The following is a 20902-nucleotide window of genomic DNA, read 5'->3' as shown; positions in this document are numbered from 1 at the left end:
TGACCATGCCCTTGGGGACCACCCCTTCCTAAGTGTATTTAACTGTGGGCCATCATTATAGTGCTAAATTTGTTGTCTTGTTTTGGTTGGTGGGTTTTCTGCTGCATGATCCTCCCACCCCCAACATCACAGATATGCTGTCAGAGCCTTTATTAAAGCTGGCAGCCATATTGAATCTGCATTAATTCTTCTGTGGGGAGTGGGAGTATTTCCCTGTGCTTCCTGCATCCACTCTGCACTTGTCCGCTCCCTGCAGTAAAGGCAAATGTCAGTTCTTGAGTGCTGGGTCACTGCTGCGTGCAGCTGCAGTTTGGAGAGCAAGCTGGGTCACGTGGCGCGGGTCTCTATTCTGTACCAGGGTTCTCGTATGCCGTTCCTATATGATTTGCAAATAATCCCTTCCCCTTTGTCATCTCTAAAAGTGGATTCTTGATATTAACCATTCCTAAGCCCCTGTAACCACAGGAAGAAGTGCCTTGAGTGTTCTAGAGTACATCTTCTTCACAGAGCCTAAGGTTTTGCTGTCTTTTAATTGGTTCCTGCGAAGCAAGATTGTGTCCCTGATTATTCAAGTCTTCTGTGCTTCCAACTATGCCAGGTAGGAATCCATGTTGGAAAGATGGCCTGGCTGCCGCTCTGTGGCAGTAACTTGGCCTAAAAGGTAGTATAGTTATCTGTTTGTATTATTTGCTTCAATTTCTTTGGTAACATGATAGTCCGACTGTGCGATATACCTATGGCAGGAGGCGCTATATAAATGCAAGATAAAACATAACATAACATATATAGCACTAGTATTGCATGCTGCTTTTTTAAAGTGAACAGCTTCTTTTTCAGCCTCTTTCACTGTTCTTTTGTGCATTGCATAAGTTCTTCTACCCTGGTTTTGAGGTACTGCCTGAAATGCTGGGAACTTCGAGGCAAGATTAGCTGACTTGCAGTCATCATTCTTCGGGCCCCGGTGTCCAAGAGAACACCCCCCCCCAAAGCTTCCCCTCTAACTTCCAGCAAAACGCGGGTTTTTGTGGGCACTGGTTCGATATTAAAGCCCTTAACTGTTTAGCTGATTTATTGTCAAGTTTCAATAACCTAGCCAGAGACAACAAAGGTGGGGTCAGAGTACCGGCCACACAGACTGCATTTAACAAACATTCACAAGTAGCTTGTTTGGCAAATCAGCTGACAAATGAGTGAGATCAGTATCTCATACCACAGGGGTGTTTGCAAGGCAAAACATCACAGGGGAAGGGTCTGTGTGAGGCAGTAGATAACCCACCTGCTGTGGAACAACGAGCAGAAAAGCCCATGGGGGGCCCTGGTAAAGCACCTACAGCCACATAGTCACAGTCTGTGTTGGAGGCACCTGCGGGTGCAGAGTCACTGAACATGGCATGCAAAATGGCTCCAGTTCAAAGGAGAGAAGTGTACCACATGAAGGTGCAGGTGTATGGGTTTCAGAACGACAACCAATGGAAGACTGCCCTTAAGATCCTGCCCTGCAGAAAACACTCCTTTATTAATGAGCAGCCAGGAAAGAAAACACTAAGTTAATTCCGCGGAGGAATAGGTCCTTGGGCATCCACAGGGCCCCTTAATAAGTGGGACCTTCAAGGCAGAGCTCAGTGTGGGGGTCACCTTGTCTGTCCGGACCAATCTGGTGGAAGCAGGAGGTAAAGGACTACAGCATTCGCCAGCATTCTTTGAGGGTACCGGGGCACCGTCCATCTCAGAGGGCCTGGGGTGTGCAAGGAGGAGGGTTAATCCTCATGCAGTAAATGGCAATGCAGCACCTGGTGCTACTGCGGGTTCTGTCAGGGAGAGCTGATCAACTGCACTAAGGAATGTGGACTACCAGGGCAGGGAGAGCGGATGGCTGAGGAGATCCTCTTCCTCCAACAGTGGCTCTACGTCTAGGAGTTAGTGACATAGGGCGTGTTCTATTCCTATCATCTCGAGGCTGCTCAGACGGCACTGGGGCAGTGAACTCCAGCAAGCAGACCACCGGGTCCATAAGCAGTGCAGTGCGCAGCACTCAATCATTTGATGAGATGAGAAGACGGAGAAGTAGAGGGAAGGGGGGCATAATGTCCTTAAACTAGAAGAAGAGGAAACTCTTCATTGTGCCATAACTGTAGGAAACAAATGCAGTACTATTTGGCAAGGTTTGAGAGTCCATCTTTGTCTGCCTGGATCCATGGCAATGACTTCCCATTCCTCCTCTTAGACCTCTTTTCTGTGAAGCTAGGAAGGCATATGCCCACTTAGGTGAGGAAGCCCTTACAGGTTATAGCGGGAGGAATCCGGTCCTTTTAGTCAAGCCCGATCATACAGCAGAAAGCTTATGAGTGAACTTTTGAAGGATTGGCAAACTGGGACCCTGATGCAAACAAGTGTTAGTGGCACACAGGAAAGTCTCTGCTGTTTAGTCAGGGGGATGGGGGGTTGTAATACATGTTTCATGTTTCAAAGAACATTTCTTAATGATACGTGACAAAACTTAAACATGCGACTAATGTCGTAGGACACGAAGCATTTGCAAATTATTTGTGGGAGAAAGTTGCGTTTGAAGGTTTGTAAGGGAAAGAGGTAGGACGGAAGGACATGTGTGACTGTAGAGCATGACCACACTTCAAATGTTTCCAAGCAACCCGTGGGGACAAAGCCCCATAAGAAGGGTGGCAGAAGAACATAAGCTAAGGTGCCCACGCAACCCAGTGCATAAGGCTTAGCATCCAAAAGTAAGGTCTCCACAGAGAGGGAAAAGCTGTTGCACCTTGCTATTCATGCGGGAACACTGCACATTTAAAGTGTTATCACAAGCGTAAGACACACGTTCATATGATAGAGGGATGATCTTTAAAGGTACATGTATGGAGGAATACCCTAAAGAGAAATTAAATGTGTAGGGTGCTAGGTAATTCCACCCAGAATTTGTGAAAAGGCTGGTACCAGTACAGGTGATTAGCCGGGATACAAGTGCTCCCAGATAAGAGAAGCAGTCTCCTGCTCAGGCTGGAATCATCTGACTACCAGGACCAGCCAGAAGGGTAAATGTGCGGTCTGACTGTACCAACATAACTAGAGGGACAGTATAGCTTGCAGTGGTGAAGTAACATAGGTGGGCCATGCAAGTTCAAGCAGGCTAAGGTGTCTAGGAGGGGCTGGAAACACCGCTCTTATGGACGTTGAACCTTCCGCTTGCAGCTGCACTCACCTCTCTTTGTAATGATGACCCTCAGGAGGGGGTTGGCAGATGACAGTGCCTTGTGGTAATTGTCATCATTGTTGATTGGAAGCAAGTCACCGTGGATGTCAGTGTACCCCAAGAGTATGTCCACACAGGGAATCTGATGCACCGTCTGGATCAGCTGGTAGAAGTCCTGGAAGCACCCTGTGCTCGACCTCCTCAGGGCAAATCGGCGGAATTCTGCATCAAACTAAGAGAAACATTAGGAGAAGATCAGACAAAGTTGGTGTGAGGGTCTAGGCAAAGTTTGTGGCTTGCCTGATTCCCAACCCATCGTAACATAGTATCAATAGGAAAAACATCAAAATGAAGCCAATCAAGAATGAGTGGATGGGAAAACCTTAGCTCATAGCCATAAACCATTCGAACTCCTGGCAGGGATTTACACCTTGAATTCATTACATAAGCAATGGAACATGCACTATTTCACGAGGATAAAGAATTCTGCTAATAACACGTTTATGCACGGAATTTATTTTTCCCGCTCTCATCGGTCACCTGAATCTCCCTCTAGCTTGTGAATTACAAATGCCTGTACTACTAATGGCTGAAAGTAACTGCATTCATAGGCACAGCAGCAGCAGTACAGTAAATGTGGAGTTTAACCTTTTAAAATGGTTGCATCTTTCAAATCCAATCACACCCGCTTGCAGAATGTATGTTTTTTCTGGTATAGCGTTCATTTTCCACGGCTACATTCTAGCATGCTCTAGACTGGCTAAAACCCTGTATTTATATAAATGTCCTGATTGGGGCTACCCTCTTTGCTACTTTATTTTGTCTGTGCTTTGTCCACAAAGCTTTTAGGGAGTGCTTCTCCAGCTGCTCGCCACTATCAGAAGTCTGTCCTAGAAAAACAAATGATTAGCAGAGATGATTGCAACGAACAAGGAATATGCTTTCATGCAAACCAGGCCAGGCAGAGGGCACCTGTGCACACAGACCATTGCACAGTTGTAGCAGAGAAAAGAAAGATAAGGCACTAGGTGGACTGACGAGTTCTTAAATATGCTTTACGCCCCTTTATTAACGACCTCACAGGAGAGGCAAAGCTATTTCAAATGTTACACAGTCAGACACATATAGCCTGACATATCCTTAATGTTGCCCTTCCCTCTCACCTCTCTCCCTGCCATCACGTGTATGATGTCTTCCAATCATTGCCTGCTTTCACCTTAAATATCCCTCCACGTCTGCTTTCATCCCTGACATGTGTAGAGCTAGCCGGTGTCCAGTCATTTGATCGAATACAAAGGATCGAATGACAAAAAGTTCGAGTCAAAAGGATCGAAAAACAATTTTTTCAAATACATTTTTTTAATGTTTCGTTTTTTTGTTTTATTTAATATAGTTAAAAAAATGTTTTTTTAGAGAAAACAGGAGTTTGGGGGGGAACCCCCCATAAAAATAATGCATTCAACCATTTTTTTCTCGGTCCTTTTGACTCGAAAAAATGGCATTCGATCCTTTTTATTTCGACCCTTTAACCTATAACCGAGCTAGCCCTCTGTAAAATGGTATCCATAGAAATACAATGAGCACAAGTGATGGGCACGAAATATGCTGTACAAAATGGGGTTGATAGAAATTCAAGTAACCAGAGTTAAGGACACATTTAAAAAGTGCCAATTATGTACAAATGTAAGCAGAAAAGCGGAGAATAACGAATAATACTGTGTGGTTAATTGTTTTAAGAATATTGATGAACTTATTAGAAAATATATTGATGAATGTATCCACAATTAATTGACAAATGCAAATTAGAATCCACGCCCTCTCAGAGAAAAAGAAAAACATAAGTAATTCAGTCTCATTCATATCACTTACATCCAGAAAAGACAACCATTTCACTTCCAAGTTTTATTCACATTCAAAAGAAAATATTGCAAAACATTTTTGCATAATAAACTTAATAATAAATGTGGAACATTTTAGGGTGATGCACCTCCAAAGAAGTTATAACAATTTCCATGAAATATAATTCAAAGATTGCATGGACGGTCTGACATTTTTCAACCGCTTGATCCCTTTGCGTGCATGGTCTTCCTCAGTGGACAACATTCAAGCAAGGTCTACGAAACAAAAAAATATCCTTTAGGCTACCTTCCTGTAAAACCTATCTCATAGATATTCCACTGAGAAAGATTCATGAATGGATTAGTTGTCCGACACAGAAAAATTGCAATTTCTTTAAGCCTCTCAGCATAATCCTTTTAAACCAAGATCACACTCCTTTAATCATCCTGTGCAGGGGCAATGCTTGAATAAAATGCAGCTGTCCTGCTGTTTGTGGTAACAGAAGCAGTACTAAACTGCTTTCTGGTGCATACTAATGCACACTGCCCCTGCAGGGATCGAAATAAAGAATGGATGATCAGGAACTAAAAGCAACTCCTGGGTATCCAGCATTAGCCAGTGACCAGGAGCTACCACTGGGGAACAAGGAGCTAGTACATAGCGTTCTGCAAATCTAACTGACACATAAGATGCAAACATATCATTGTATCTATTATTTTCGACCCTTTATATGTCATCTAGATGTGCCCTAATCTTTATTTACTGATTCCCCCAAATGAGCTAAATTCACCTGGGTGCTGTGAAGAGCCAGAAATGAGACGCAGACACAGAGGACTTATGGTGTTTGCCATAAACTTGTATTAACTGATAAAGGTGTCGAGAAAGCATCCCTGTTCATAACCTAGGAGGTATTTCCCTACCTTAACCAAAATGAAGGGCTTGTTGTGCGTCAAGATGTCAAAAGCAGAAACGTTCTGTGTCTGAAAACCTATTCTAGCCCTCACACTTTAAAGTAACTCTAAGGTGCTTAGGATGTCTGTGACTTGTAAAGTGCACAAATGTTCAAGTTCAACAAAAAGACGTAAATCCAACAAAAGTTCCAAATATATAATGTTTACAGTTCCAGGGAATGACTCCCTTCCCCAGGATTCTCTCCATCATAACAACGTTCAAAGGAATAACCAAGTTCTTTGTAGCTCAAGAAGATAACTCCCCACCTCTTGACGTTGCAACTTGCTCCAGGGGAAATGTCTCCCTTCTCACATTCAACATAATCCAAACATTCTAAAGGTATGAATCTTCCTTGGGATTCTCTCACTCATACAACAACACTTGGCATATTCCCCTGCCAGGTTCTTTCATACAGTTCCTTGATACAATTTGGGTGCGGGTTCCAGATTCACAAAACACCTGGTATACTCCCATGCAGGTTCTCTTTACATATTCAATACAGTTCAGAATCTTTAGGGCATGGGTCTTCCTTGGGATTCTTTAACACACAAAACACCTGGTATACTCTCCTGCCAGGTTCCTTTTCACATTGAATGTAGTTCACTTCACCCACTTGGTTTTGCCTGGCATACTCTTCTACAAGGACTTTCTTTATGTAGTTTACTTTATACACACTTGGCTTCACCTGGCATACTCTCCTGCCACATTGTTTTCCCCACATGTTTTTTCGAATGTGGCTATGGGTTCTAGACGCTTTCTTATGGATTTCCTATCTTGTAATCAAATGTCCCATGGGCCCTATTATCCTGTTCAGGCTTCCCCAGCTCTCACACGGTATGTGGTATACCATCCGAAGCACCCCGGCGACCTGTCAATCTCAGTGGGCTCACCGGTTCACAGCAGCGACTTCAGGGTCCCTCTTGTATCCCATGTCAGTCTGAGGCTTGTCATCGGGTCTGTTCGCTCATCAGCTTCCACCACACCTCTGGCTCCCATTGGCAGCTTACTCTCTTATTGGGGTCCCTGTGGCAGTGCTTCAACCTGTGAGCTTCTTTGCACAATATTCCCAGGCCTCCCACAACTTGGCAAGACCGTCTCCTTATTCTGGCTGTTCCGTCCCACATCGGAAGCAGGGAATGTCCTGCGCTGCCAGCTGCTGTAGACCCGGTCGCTCTTCTCGGCTGTGCTTACCACAGCTGGGTAAGAAGGAGAACTCCATTCTTCTTTTCCCAGCATGATTGTAAACCATGTTGGGCCAATCAAATTCTTTCAGCAAGTAGACCGCTGGCATTGGTCACCATGGCAAAAAACGCAGTAAGCGTACCATATTTTCTCCATTCTCATGGGACATTCAGACCTGGACGACTAAGGACATTTTCTGCTTCAACATCATGAAAACACAGTTTCTGTCCATTTGCTCTTCCAGAGCTCAGTATAATTTCAACTGTTGCTGCTCAGACACTCTGTTTCGCAACTACAATGTCCTTTCATCGAAAAATGTTCAGAGCCTAGCAGTATCACTTGAACCCACTCTTTCTTTTGACAGCCATATTAATGCAAACATTGCCTCAGGGAACATCACATTAAAATGCAAACTAACACATCCCATCAAACCAGGACATCAGAATTGTCACCCAACCTCTGATTTCTCCCAAACTCTACTTTTGCAACAACCTCTTTGTGGGTAACGTTCTGCTTTATTCAAGAAACTACAGGCACTGCAAAACTCTTCAGCACGTCTCCCAACCAACGCTGGTGCATGACAACGAGTGACCCATCCAGAACACTCATCCATGTGTTCCACTTAGGGAAAGATTGTAAATAAAAGTCCTGGTGCTGATTCTCAAAGCTGTACAGAACAATGTCCCAAATAACTCTAGAAGCTCAGCAGCCTTCACAAAGGTACTACAATTGTCCCACATTGACCTCCCTTTTCCACTCTTGCACTGCCACCTCCAAGTGGCAGAAAATGTGTTGGTCAAGGAGCATATCTCTTGAACACCATCCCCCAATACATTAGATACACCCCTAACTTCTTCCTTTTTTGAAAAGCTTGTTCTCCACCCAACTATGTCAGTTTTTTCCAACCACATGTACAAAATGTTAATGGTCCCCCCAAAAATTTACAAAATTAAGAATAATGCAAGCTTCACATCGAGCACATTCAGCACCAGAACCGAGCATCCCAAAGTTATATAAAATACTTTATATGTGGCACAGCACCCTGGGCATGCTCATATCGACTGCCACATGATGTGTTCTGCTTGGGTTTATCCAGCAGAAGGGAAAGTTGCTGGGATCTCTCACTGGCAAGAAGCTTCCAAGAAAGGCAATTCCATTGCATTAATCTGCTGATGTGGATATCCCGTACAATGATCCAAGGAACAAGGGATGCAATGACAAATCTGGGGAAATCTCACATCTTGAAGATTCAAGAATGGGAAGCTCAGCGTACAATAGTCCATCCATGCGACTAGTCTGTACTGGCCCATGTTTGAGAGTGATTAAGGACAGTCCTCCTTAAACACCACTTTAAGGGAGGAAAGGAAGGACTGGGCTGAGGGAGGAAAAGCCGGGACATAAGCTGTAGAGGTAAATAAAGAGATGGTTGTATACATCCATGGCTCCGTGTTCACATGTATGTCATGCTAAGAGGTCGGGTTGGCGATGAGGAAGAAAAGCAATCCACGTGTGAGAGGGAGACCCTGGTGACCCCAAGTTGAAAGGAGCGCTGGAGAAGGCAAACACGAAGGGAACCGTAAGGATTGCCCTTGGAGGGGTCCACAGAAAAGACTACCTGAGGAGGGGGCCACAGGAAAGATTGCCCAAGGAGGGGGCCATGGGTGAGACTGCCAAGTGAGGGGGGCACTGAGACGGCAGTCCGCCGCAACGTGGAAGAAAAAGGAAGCAGCAGGAGTGCCTGGCACATAGACGGCAGTACGCCACAACAGAAAAATATAAGGAAGACACAGGTATCCCCATCACAGAGACGGCAGTCAGCCACAGTACCTCACCATCCCAGGTCCGGTGAACGTCGGTACGAACAGACCTGCCTGCCATACACTGAGAACTGGTGCTAGGAATCACGCCGAGCAGGAAGGCGCGGGGGGGCAGTCGAGCAGTCTGGCTGCAAATTCCAGGCCCTGGAAGGAAAGAGGAGAGGAGGGCACGTCGCCCAGCCATGCTGCTGGTCTGGCCGAGAAAATGATAACAATAATAAATAAAACAGGAGCAAACACATGGGAGAAAAGGCGATCTGCCCGCGAGAAAAAGGTAAGTAGCCCCAGGTGATGCGTGCCTACCCATACAACAGAAATAATATCTCCTCGCCACACTGCAACACCTGCCGCATATGAGGGCCATCCACCCTCCGCAAAAGGGCTCTGCCATGACACTAGAGGGGTGAGCAGGGCACCGCACCATCGAGAACAAGACCAGCAAAGGCAGACTGCACTCTAACGTCCTCGAGAGAAATGGTACTATTACTGTAGCATAGACTACACCCACCCATGCACAAAATGACCAGGTCAAAGCAGGAGGATTTGAAGGAGATCCTGGAGTTCCCAGCCCAGAAGGTGCGGAAGTACTTCAAGATGGGGGATTACATAAAAGTGATTGCTGGACGCTGCGAGAGGGACACAGGACTGATGTTGCGAGTGGAAGAGAACTTTGCTATCCTGTCATCGGGGCAGATGTTGGAGGTCAACACGAGTGGGGGGAGCTTGTGCAGCTGGACCCACAGACCACAGGAGTGATTGTTCGTGTACGGAGAGAGACCTGTCGGATCCTGAACTCGCATGGGAAGTTGGTAACCACAAAGCACCAGGTGGTGACCAGTAAGAAAGACAACCGGGTTGCAGTGGCCCTAGGCTCTGAGCAAAACAACGTTCACGTTAAAGACGTTGTGAAAGTGACTAATGGATGGACTCCTGTGCAGGGGTACCAAACACTCATATACAGCTAGCAGACCCCGGCTCACGATGGAAGTCGGACACCTCATTATGGCTCACAAATTCCTTTTTTTTACAATGGCAGCCGAGCACCAGCACAAAGTTGTGCTGGGTATCCCAACAATCCAAACACACCCTCCAGAATGGAAGCAGACGAGGGAGGACATAGAGCGAGGAAGAGAACATGACGAATACCCAGAAGACCACCAGAAGGAAGCAAGAATAGAAGCCCACAAAGATGATAAGCAGGGGGAGATGTTGGAGGGTGAATAAGAACCGTCCTCATTAAACCGATTACCACCTTAGGGGAGGAAAGGAAGGACGGGACTGAGGAAGGAAGAGGAGGAACTAGTAGAGCCTGGGACAGAAGCTGCAGAGGAAATAAAGAGATGCTTGTATACATCCATGGCTCCGTGTTCACATGTATGTCGTGCTAAGAGGTCAGGATGTTGTGGGGAGCCGGGCCTCACATTCCTAATAACGAACACAACAGCCCATTTCATGAACTGGCTCACAGATTATAGCTTCACCACACATTATTTCCATCTACCACAGACTGCAATACAGGCTACACAATGCACTTGGGCCGAGGTGGTGAATCAAATCAATAATTGGCATCAAGTAAAATGGGCCAGTACCAAAGTGACTTTGAGCTATCTTTACATGTATGCAAGGAGTTGTGTGTAATTTGTGACACATCTTTGTTGTGATGTATTGTTTGTCAATTTTTGGACATTGTGTATATTTTTTTATTTTGTTACATTTATTAAAAGGATATTTTTAATCTATTATTACATCTTGCCAACACACTCATCATGTTTTAGTGTCTGAAGGTATATTTGTTTTTCCACGACACATCAGCAAGTAAGGAACGAAGGCTCAAATAGCCTTGACTAAGGTCCTGCCTTGCAGTGACCCATTGCAGCTGCCTTCAGAATATGCTGTTTCTCGCCACTCTTTCTAAGATCTGAGGCAAGAGGAGTCTTTGTCAGCACCTGCAGTGGAGGACTACCAATTGGTTCCAGTGACAGTGCTGGCAGATGTCATTGTGATTGGGACGCTTTGACACAGGTATCCGAGATTACTCCAAGTCCTGCTGTCGCCATGCAACCAGAAGGGCTTTCCAGGGCCCAGTTATGAATGGAAATCGGAAATTGGCAGTAACCGTAGACAAGAAGATTCGATCAGCTAGGAAATGGTAATGTGCTCACTGTATTAGCAGGCTTCTCTCCATAGAAAGGTGCGAGAGATCCCAGAGTCTCCAATGGGGAGCTAAGCAACGGCCTTCCTGGAGCAGCTGAGTAGGCCTCACCTGCTACCAGTTATTAAGTGTCAGCTCTCACAGATTCATTGCCTTCTGCCAGGGACTGGCCTGATCATACCCTAGGAAATGTCATATAGGGACTGGAAGTGCCAAGTCAGATTCCATTCCAGAATCTTCTGACTCATGACAAACGCCGTTCTGAGCATGGATCAACATTGGAATGACCATATATGGTACAGAATGAAGTAAAACCTTAATCACAGGTTCCAAGCATATTTGGCTATCTACCCACACGTCTATGGAGAAGAGGACTTTGGGGGTTGTGAATCCTAGGGGCACCCCGTAAAAATTACTATTTTGAACATTTGAATCATGACTAATTTGATGTTGAACCATAGTTTTCTAATGCATATATGTTTCTGAATGATGGAGAAGTTTTGAATTAACTTGAGTGCTGGCACTGGCACTACGCCTAGATTAAAGAGTGCTGCAGGACTTCCAGAGTGGGGTAAGGGGCCATGGCGGCTTTGAGTGCAAAGCTGATACACTCTGTTCAGAAGGACTTTGCTTTTGCTTCACTGGCTGCACCTATTTTCTGAAGAATTAAGGTGTCACACAGTGCCAAACACCCGGGTGTTCATGGTGATCCGGGGCTTGACATGTCCTCCAGCCAAGACTGAGAGATGAGACCATGTCCACCTGAAATAGTAAAACTATACCTGTGATGACAAACCATCAGGAAATGGTAGAGCGCACATACATTTGAAGTTTGTTTTTGCCCTTGTTGGTTCCTCAAATCACTCCTGTAACACATTTGACATTTCCTCTATGGAGAGCATTAAACTGCTTTTACATTAGAAATGAATAGGCCCTAACATCTGCCATTCTGAATCCCTTTACATTGTTGCTGAAGAGTTAGGCTTCTACCCTTTCGATGCCATGGGTAATATCCCAGAAATGAAATATATTTTATGTGATTTGAGAAAGTTGCACTTGCCTCTAGTCAAGCTGAGGGCTCACTTTAGTTAACATTGTTAACCAAAGTGGACCTCTCGGCTGACTTCAACCTGGTTGACCATTCTATATTGGTAACCAGGTTTGAGGCAGTGGCTAATTTCTCACCAGCAGCAGTTCGTTGGATCACCTACACCTTGAACAACAGACAAAGCCGAGTTTTTTCCCGGGGAGGCGGGAGCTACCCCTGTCCCCATTGAGTTTGGTGTCCCGCAGGATGCCTGCATTTCCCACTTGTCTCTACAATATATTTATGGTGCCGTTCTTAGACTTATTGGATCAAGAGGGGATCCTGTTCACCAACTACGCAGACGACACTCAGTGTGTCGCCCCTATGGCTAGTACTCATTCAGAGGACGAGGCAGAATTGAACAGAGCTTACACCATCATCGATAACTGGATGGTGGAGAATAATGTAGCTCTCAATAGAAGCAAGCTACAACCATCAGATAATAATAATGCAGTCCTAGTGGAGTCTCGTCAAAATAAAAGGGCCTATGCTAAAAAAAACTATTGCCAATCCTTAGCTCTTAACATACATAGTGAGGGGTAGTATTCATGAAAAAGAAAGAAGTGTTCACAAAATGATATGTCAGGATGTTCAGGCCGTTGGCCTCCCTTGCCCACGTTTTCAGCATGGGATAAGGCGGTTTTCTCAAGCAAAGCACACAGTCTGGCTTCTTCGGCATGAGGACACAGTTCCATAACCAGCGTCAGGGCCTTATGTGCTGTGAGTCTCTTCCAAAGTCTCTTCACTCAGAGGGCCTGATGTACAAGAACAAAAAACCCACAAAGATCCTTTCCTCTTTCGAGTGTTCAATTCGGTGTCTTACCCTGGATCCCCCTCTTCCGGTCTCAGATCCCCATTTCCGCTGTTTAGTGAATACTCTTTTTACTCGGGTGACTCACGGTTCACCCTGGATCGCCCTTCAGCCGGGCTCAAATCTTTTCTCCGTCACAATTAACCTCCCTCAGTCGAGCTCGGACCAATTGCAGCACGCATTCAACTATTGAAGACTTTTGAATGTGCACAGGCTTTAGCTTGACCCGTTGCAGGACCACTTCGATTTCAAATGTCTTCTTTTCCATAGTTGCCAATTAACCACTGGCGTAACAGGAGGCCCTGCGCTCCCTGCAGTTCGGGGAGCCCCATCACCACATGTCCTGGAAGGGGGGCCTCCTTGGACTAAGAAATCAATAAAAAATATATGATTTTGTTTTTTTTGTCACTCTGCCTTCATTAAAAAATTATTTCAGTTACAGTGTAAGAGAAATAATTTCTTTATGCAGTCCGAGGGCTTCCCCCACCCCATGACATGGAAGCCTCTAGGCTGAAGGCCTCCATGTCATGGGGTGGGGGAACTCTACGACTTCAAAAAGAAATAATTTCTTTTTAAAGTCACTCTGCCTTCATAAAAAATGATTTCCATTATGGTTCCATCCTTAACGGAAATAATGTATTTATGAAGTCAGAGTGACGTAATAGGGCTCCCCTCGACCCCATGACTTGTGCGTGTATGGCGAAAGAGTGCACACTTAAATCTATAGGTGGCTGCCTGTGTGAGTGTATGGTGACAGGGTGCACAATTAAATGTATGGGTGGCTGGGTGTGCGTGTCGAGTGTATGGTGAAAGGGTGCACTCTTAAATGTATGGGTGGCTGCCTGTGTGTGCCTGTATGGTGAAAGGGTGCCCACTTAAATGTATAGGTGGCTGCCTGTGTGAGTGTATGGGGATAGGGTGAACACCTAAATGTATAGGTGGCTGCCTGTGTGAGTGTATGGTGAAAGGGTGCACACATAAATGTATAGGTGGCTGCCTGTGTGAGTGTATGGTGAAAGGGTGCACACATAAATGTATAGGTGGCTGCCTGTGTGAGTGTATGGTAAAAGGGTGCCCACTTAAATGTATGGCTGGCTGCCTGGATGTGTGCGCCTGTATGCTGAAAGGGTGCACACTTAAATGTATGGGTGGCTACCTGGGTGTGCCTGTATGGTGAAAGGGTGCACACTTAAATGTATGGGTGGCTGCCTGGGTGTGCCTGTATGGTGAAAAGGTACACAATTAAATATATGAGTGGCTGGGTGTATGTATGTTGAATGGTGTGTGTGCTTGTGTTCATGGGTGCAACGAGACCTAAATTTGGGGGGGGGGGGTTCAAACCCTTTAAATGTTGGGAGAGGTGCTAACTTCACAGGTGGTGGGGGAGAGGCAAACCTATTTGTGTGGGGCATCTAACTTCTTTATGCATTCTAATAAGAGTATTCTAGTGCTGCTTCAATGTTACAAGCAGTTAACTCTCTCCTTTAATTCTGAAAGCACCCACTTATGTACTGCTGTGAGAATAAGTGGTCTTCTTACTGCAGCATTGTATATATTTCTGGGCATCTTTGCTAAAATAACCATAATACGTGTTATTGCTTCGACTGGCATTTTGGTCCAACCAGTCTGGGTATGTCTAAATGTGGCCTGGCATGCTTTACTGTAATATGTTATTACGTGTCTAGTCTGGTCTCCATTGTGCAGCCAGTTGGACATGTTTTCATTCTGGCAAAGCATTATATTAATTAAAGCATTAATGTTCCTGTGCACTGTTGGTGGCTTTCATGTATTGGATTTTTAGATTGTTGTTACCCTACAAAACAATTGCAAATGCTCTGGCCTTTTAGACAATTTTTCTCAGAAAGTATGCTGCATAATGCATTAAAACACATATTTACATCTTCCTCCTAGTGCAGTGTGTGGCGTACACCTGCAGCAGCACATTCGTTCATGCGTATTGAGCACGTGTGGTAATCTAGGCCAGCCTAGAGTGTGGCGTGACCCGTGATTTGTTGCCAAGTTGGTGGGGGGGGGCCCTCAGCATGGCGCGCAGGGTGGCCACCAAATTGTGTGTTCTGCCACTGCAATTAACTGGATACCTGACAGAGACCTTCGAGTGGGCACCCAAGTGGTGCTCGACCACTCTGTCTATGGTATCTTATTTGGCCGCCCAAAGTTCAATCACTCCTCTGGTTTTCAATTGTATTCGCGTTGTTCATCACATACGTTTCACATGCTGTTCTCTTTAGATTTCTTCATACAATGTTGCTGCTTGCAACCTTGGTTCTAACACAGGCGGGCTTGGTATCAGTCTCTCCGACTCACCGGCTATGTGGTCTTTACTGGTGCTGCTTTGTTGTAGGATCCAAGGGCAGTACCACAACGGGAGCAGCTCCTCCCTGCCTTTGTTATCGACGCGGGATAGCGCCGGGTACCTCTGACACACAATGCAGGTTTGTTCAGCTTTAGTTCCCTGTCTTAGGTTTCTTGCTTTCCAACATTCGCGAAAGTAACGGTTTGAAAAGGTCAAGAGCACTTCCCTCCTTGTAACCCTCTCCGGCCTCGCTGTCTTTCTCCTTGTATTAAACTGCCACCTTGGAACCGGTGTTTACTCGTTTCCTTTGCCTCGCTCAGAATGTGCTGTTGTGCTCCGCCTTTTATCTGTTTGGAGAAGTGTGATAGAAGTCAGGTGTGTGTAATGATCAGCAATTGCCTAACGTTGCCTGACCATTGTATTGGGACATGCCAGGTATACGGCTCTGGTGTTAGTCCGTTTTCGCTCACGGTGAGCTGTCTGTGAGACATTGTTCGTGTCGGGAAAGGGTGGGGGGCTGGGATCCTAGGCATCCGACCTGGTAGGATGAGGAAAGGGTGTTACAGGGAAGGGGATACCACATCTCACCTTCCGGTGTCCCACTTCCACTCCCCGAAGACCCCTCATCCAGGTGATCCTCCTGCACTGGTCCAGCCCCAGGAACTGGAATGAAAAGCGATGGCCGTGTCCTGGCCACCTGAATGACAGGGGACTAGTGGGTGAGACACCTTCAGGTTCCTCACAATATCGATGACGAATTTTCTCTGGCGGAATTTCGCGGACCACCATGATGGTAACAGTAATTCCGCCGATTTCTGGTGGAATTACGTCATACCACGGGTTGTTCAGCGCTAACTAGACAGGTCAGAATTACTGTTGTTAGGCAGAATCCTGTGCAGTTCCCTTAGGGAGCACTACAGAAGATTAGGACTACAGGTGAGAGCAATAACTCCCCTTTGGTATCAGTCTGTACCACAAAGATTTAGTTGGTAGCTGTGGCTGAGCAGTCAGACGTATCTCAAGAGGGAGATGGGCAGTATTCAGGGTTTACACAATAGGCCTACAGCACTATGGCACAAGGAAACACTGACCAAAGCTTTGTATTAAAAAGTAGATATATATTTATTTTATACACTTCTAGTAAAACACATTTATCACGGTCATCAAGCAAGTTAAAATAAGTCAAAGAAAAATATACACACTCCCTAGTTAAATTGTAGACCAAGTGAACCAGAGTGAAAACTGAGCAAAACGGCACAGTGACAACCACACACAAGGGATACTCTAGCAATTTCTCACAAGGGAGGGAAAACACAAGTTATACAGAAATATCTTCTTACACACCCTAGCAACACTTCTCATAAGCTTGGGAACCAGTTTAAACAAGACAGTGCATCAGTATAGGAAATACTTAAATGGAAACTGAACAAAATGGCATTTCATAAGTTTTAAAAAGGGAAAGAAAAGGGTAGTTATAAGAAGTAGGTGCACCAACACAGTTCTAGTTGAGAAGCAATCTAAAGAAGGCAGTTCTAACAAATGTAGCCAGAGTCAGTAGGCCTGTGCCAGAGTCAGTGGTACAGGGCAAGGGCACAGGAGCAAAATGTTCTTGTAGCTGCAGTCAGGTCTTTGGTTAATGATTTCGAAAAGGTGGATGCAGAAGGTGAAAGACAATGTTAAGAGATAGGGGCGGCCATCCCAACAGGTAGGTAAAGGATTTAAAACACCTTTAGAGCTACCGCAAAGAAAGGGCAGCCTGGCAGAACAATGTACCTTTAAAATGAAGAAGTGGCTCCTGCGGTGGTTCCTGGTAGTTCCTGCAGTTCGGGGGATCCAGCAGAGGAAGAGAGGCTCTCGTCGTGGAGGAAGGTTCGAGTTACTGCACTACCCAGCGATGAAACCAGCCGCGGTCCTGCCCGACGAATAAAAGGTACGCTTCTTTAAATCGCGGTCCGGGTGGACGGGTGCCTGGCTATCCAGTCTCCAAGTACAGGGTACTGGCGATTCGACCAAGGCAGGTCCGGGAAGGTGATTGGCAAACTGGTTGGCCCCACCAGCTCAAGGGAAGAAGGCTCTTGCAGATGAAGATCTTCTCTCGTCGTGTGGAGAAAAGTGGTGAGACGCTGCATCAGGGCTTCACCAGTGGTTCAGTTATTGCAGCGGTCTTTGGCTTCTCTCCTTTTCGGTTTTTTAGTTCCAGTGGCGATGTCTTGCTCATCCAGTCCTCAGGACCCTGCTTTTATGCAAAAAGAGCCCCATTCATACAGCCTAGCTGTCACTCACACAGTGGAGTGGTCATCCTTGGTGGGAGACCCTCCAGCCTATCAGGATAGAGTGCGACATGGGTTGCTGAGGCAACCCTGTCCAGGGGTCCTACTCCCCCTCCCACACAATGGACCCACCCCAGACTCAGTGGCGCCGAAAGGAGGGCTTCTCGGCAGAAGCCCGCCAAAAGGACATACAAAGGATCCCCGACCTGGGTTAGGAGTTTAGAGAAAGACACGAGAAAGAAGTTATATTAAAGTTCTGGCAAATAAAACCTACCGGAGTAAAGTTAATATGAAAATACACCGGCGGTATGTTAGAGGCTGTCAGAAAATGTGGTAGCCTCGAACAATGGGAAAATCCCATAGGAAAATATTCACGTTTGAATATTTACGGTAGTAACCACTGCCGCCAGCCAGAAACTTTTGAGAGAGGGACTGTACAGTACCCTCTCGAAAATGAACATAAGGGAAAAACTATTAACCCTTCCCAGTACTTGCATAGTAAGATAGGTTGTACTGGTTTAGTTCACAAAAATTGACTAGCAACGTCAATGGGGGCTTTACATGCCTGGGAGACAGTAGTTAGTCCCAGGGTATGGAGTCTATGTTTGGGGGTCGCTATGACACCCCTGTGTCACTGCAAGGAGGGTGCCGGTGTAACACATGTGAATAAAAATGGTTCCTATGGAGGTGAGAGAAACCCCATAGACATTAAACACAAAAATAGCCTAGAACACACATAGCAAAAATGCCTAAGAGTGGGAAAAAGGGTCTCACTCATAGCAGGAGAAAAGAAACAAACCCTTCAAATCCAGCAAAGCTGCTGGGGGACTCTATAGGTAAGGGAAATTAGCCATAATATGAGAATTCTCCCTAACAACTGTTACCACCATTGGTGTGTGCGCGTACCCGCCAGGTTGTAATTCAGCAGAAATTCTGCTGAACCACAAAGCAGTAACATGAATTCTGCCACGGAGGTGTTGCTGCCGGAATACCCCCGAACGGGTAATCAGGCCCATAGTCAGCGAAGTCCAGCAAAAACAAGTCAAGTTAAATCTAGATCCTCAGTGGCAGCGATATGTTTCCCAGGAGATCTATAATTTCATCTGCATTTGTTTTAACGGTCGGCATCAACGGCTCACATCACCCGATAGGGAATACAAGAGCAGAGTTAATTTAAAACAACCATATTTCAAGGGATGAATAAACAATTGTGTATAAAAACAGACAGTGGGAGTCACAATTAAATTACGTAGAAAACTGAAAAAAGAGAAAAGTTTACAAGAGAATGGGCCTCATTCCGAGGTGGGCGATAAGGGGTTAACGGTGCTGGGAAGGGTGCCGGTGCCGTTAACCCCTTACCGCCGTATTATGAGGTCCTTTAGCCAGTCCCGCTAAGAGTGGCTGGTTTTACCAGGTGCCCTTAGTGGAGCCGCTAAAGGACCAGCATGCTAACAACGGGCACGTTATTAATGGGCCCGTTGTTAGCATGGTCCCCATTCTTATTGAGCCCTATGGGGGCTCGAATGGGAATGGGGATGGGTTCCCTGAATGGGGAAATACTGGGTCCTCCAAGGTTGGAATGGCCCGGTAATTCCCCATTCAGGGAACCCGGACTCGGTATGCGGTAAGGGGGTAGCCATGGGGCTAATTGCACCATGGCTACCCGCAACCTCGGAATGAGGACCAATGTCTTGTTTACACAATCCTGGTAAGAACTACGGATATAGGAATGTCTAAAGTCAAACAAATGTCCCTTACAATGGAATGAACCAAGGGAAACAACAAGAGTCTCTGGCTTGTTATGGAATGCCAGGTTTGAAGCCTTTCTGATTTAATCAGCTTACTAACTGAGGCTTCTGTTTTTGCAGAAGAGATACAGAAATCATCCCTTCATTGTCTGTGGTCCTCACAAATGGTACAAGGAACAGCCGCTGGTTTTCGTGAAGTTGCATGGTTAACAGCAAATGTTTAAGCCATTCATACAACTGTCATTTTAAATATTGTTGCAGATTCTTGGTCACATTCTTTCTCTATAGCTAACTCATTTAATTATCAAGAAACCCATTTAATTATCTGGAGCACAGCTATTTTAAGCACTGTTGTTTTCATTGTAACTGTTAGTACACACAAGCAGTTGACATGGGTTCTTTCCCGTGGTGTCAGACAGCCCTTGGGTATGTGCACCGTCTGAGACAGGTTGGCCGTCTCGCAATTTACGGGTACGGTGACCTGGTTTCTGCAGCCTGGGAAATTTCGAATCTCTGAGGCTTACTTCTCTCCCTCTTCTATAGGAATTTAGAATTGGTGTTTCCATTGTGGTTTTAGGGTCAAAATAGAGTTTTGAAAACATAAGCCCTGCTGCTGAATAGGGAAAGGGGATCATTTCAACTGGGCTGTTTTGACTAAGCAAGGGGGAGGAGATACGATGAATGTGTGAGGGAAGTGTCGGTGTGTTTACACTGTAACTCTGCCTGGTGTTTGCTCCACCTCACCTCATCCCGCCGGGGGGGGGGGGGGGGGGGGCAGGGCCAGTGGTTCCATTTCAAGCAACAGCGTAGCTCTGTGAGAGATTCTGGAGTTGTCGAGATTTTTTCCTCCAGCCTGACTAGGTCTTGAGCAGTCTGGTATGACCCTGAATTCCACCATTTGGCACTTCTGGTTCGCTGTTCACTATGCTTATAGACATCTCTACCCATCAGAGCTCCCGTGCCCCTGTACTATACCCAGGTAGTGTGACTTTGCCAAACTCCCTACACAAAGAGGTTGCGTGCACTGCCCTCGCAAATCAGCCCTACAGAAGGTTTAGTTGCGCGGCATTAGAGTTTCCACATCACGCATTTGGTTCTTCATTCCATACATTGCATACCTGGCGGCAGATTAGATCAACTACATTGATAGGTGTTAACATTTGCATTAGTGTTATTCTGCACCGTAGGTGCTAAATGCCACAGTCTAATATTGCACATGCTGGCGTAAATTGTAGTCGAATATGCCCGGTGATATGTGTATTTTTGTTTTCTAAATGTGTACCTTTTTTAGGCAGGCCAAAGGGCTGGTCCACTCTGTTCCAGATACATGGGGTTCGTGGGCCTAGAATCTTCTGTAACCTTCAGGAATGCTGCATGTAGCGTTTTGCCCTGGATTGTATCGCTTTGTTAGAGTCAATGTATTTTAGTCCTTCTCAGCCTCACTTTCATTCTGCAAGCATTTCCGTCTTTCTCTTATAAATACATTTGAGGATTTCCCTTTCAGGAGTCCTTTGCCCTGTTCTTGC

The 20902-nt window shown here is 45.8% G+C and overlaps 1 protein-coding gene across 1 annotated transcript in view; it reads right to left on the bottom strand.

Moving 5' to 3' along the window:
• PARD6A (par-6 family cell polarity regulator alpha) overlaps positions 1 to 20902 on the bottom strand; it is a 372467-nt gene that overhangs the window by 316023 nt on the left and 35542 nt on the right. Inside the window, exon 2 of the mRNA XM_069655159.1 lies at positions 3215 to 3437. Coding sequence (XP_069511260.1) covers positions 3215 to 3437 — 223 coding nt within the window. The remainder of the gene's footprint in view (positions 1 to 3214; positions 3438 to 20902) is intronic.

Source organism: Ambystoma mexicanum, chromosome 1p (assembly GCF_040938575.1).
Source record: "Ambystoma mexicanum isolate Mex_15411 chromosome 1p, UKY_AmexF1_1, whole genome shotgun sequence".
NCBI lineage: Eukaryota > Metazoa > Chordata > Amphibia > Caudata > Ambystomatidae > Ambystoma > Ambystoma mexicanum.
Note: the sequence above shows the minus strand (reverse complement) of the source record. Positions and strands in the feature narration are given on the sequence as shown.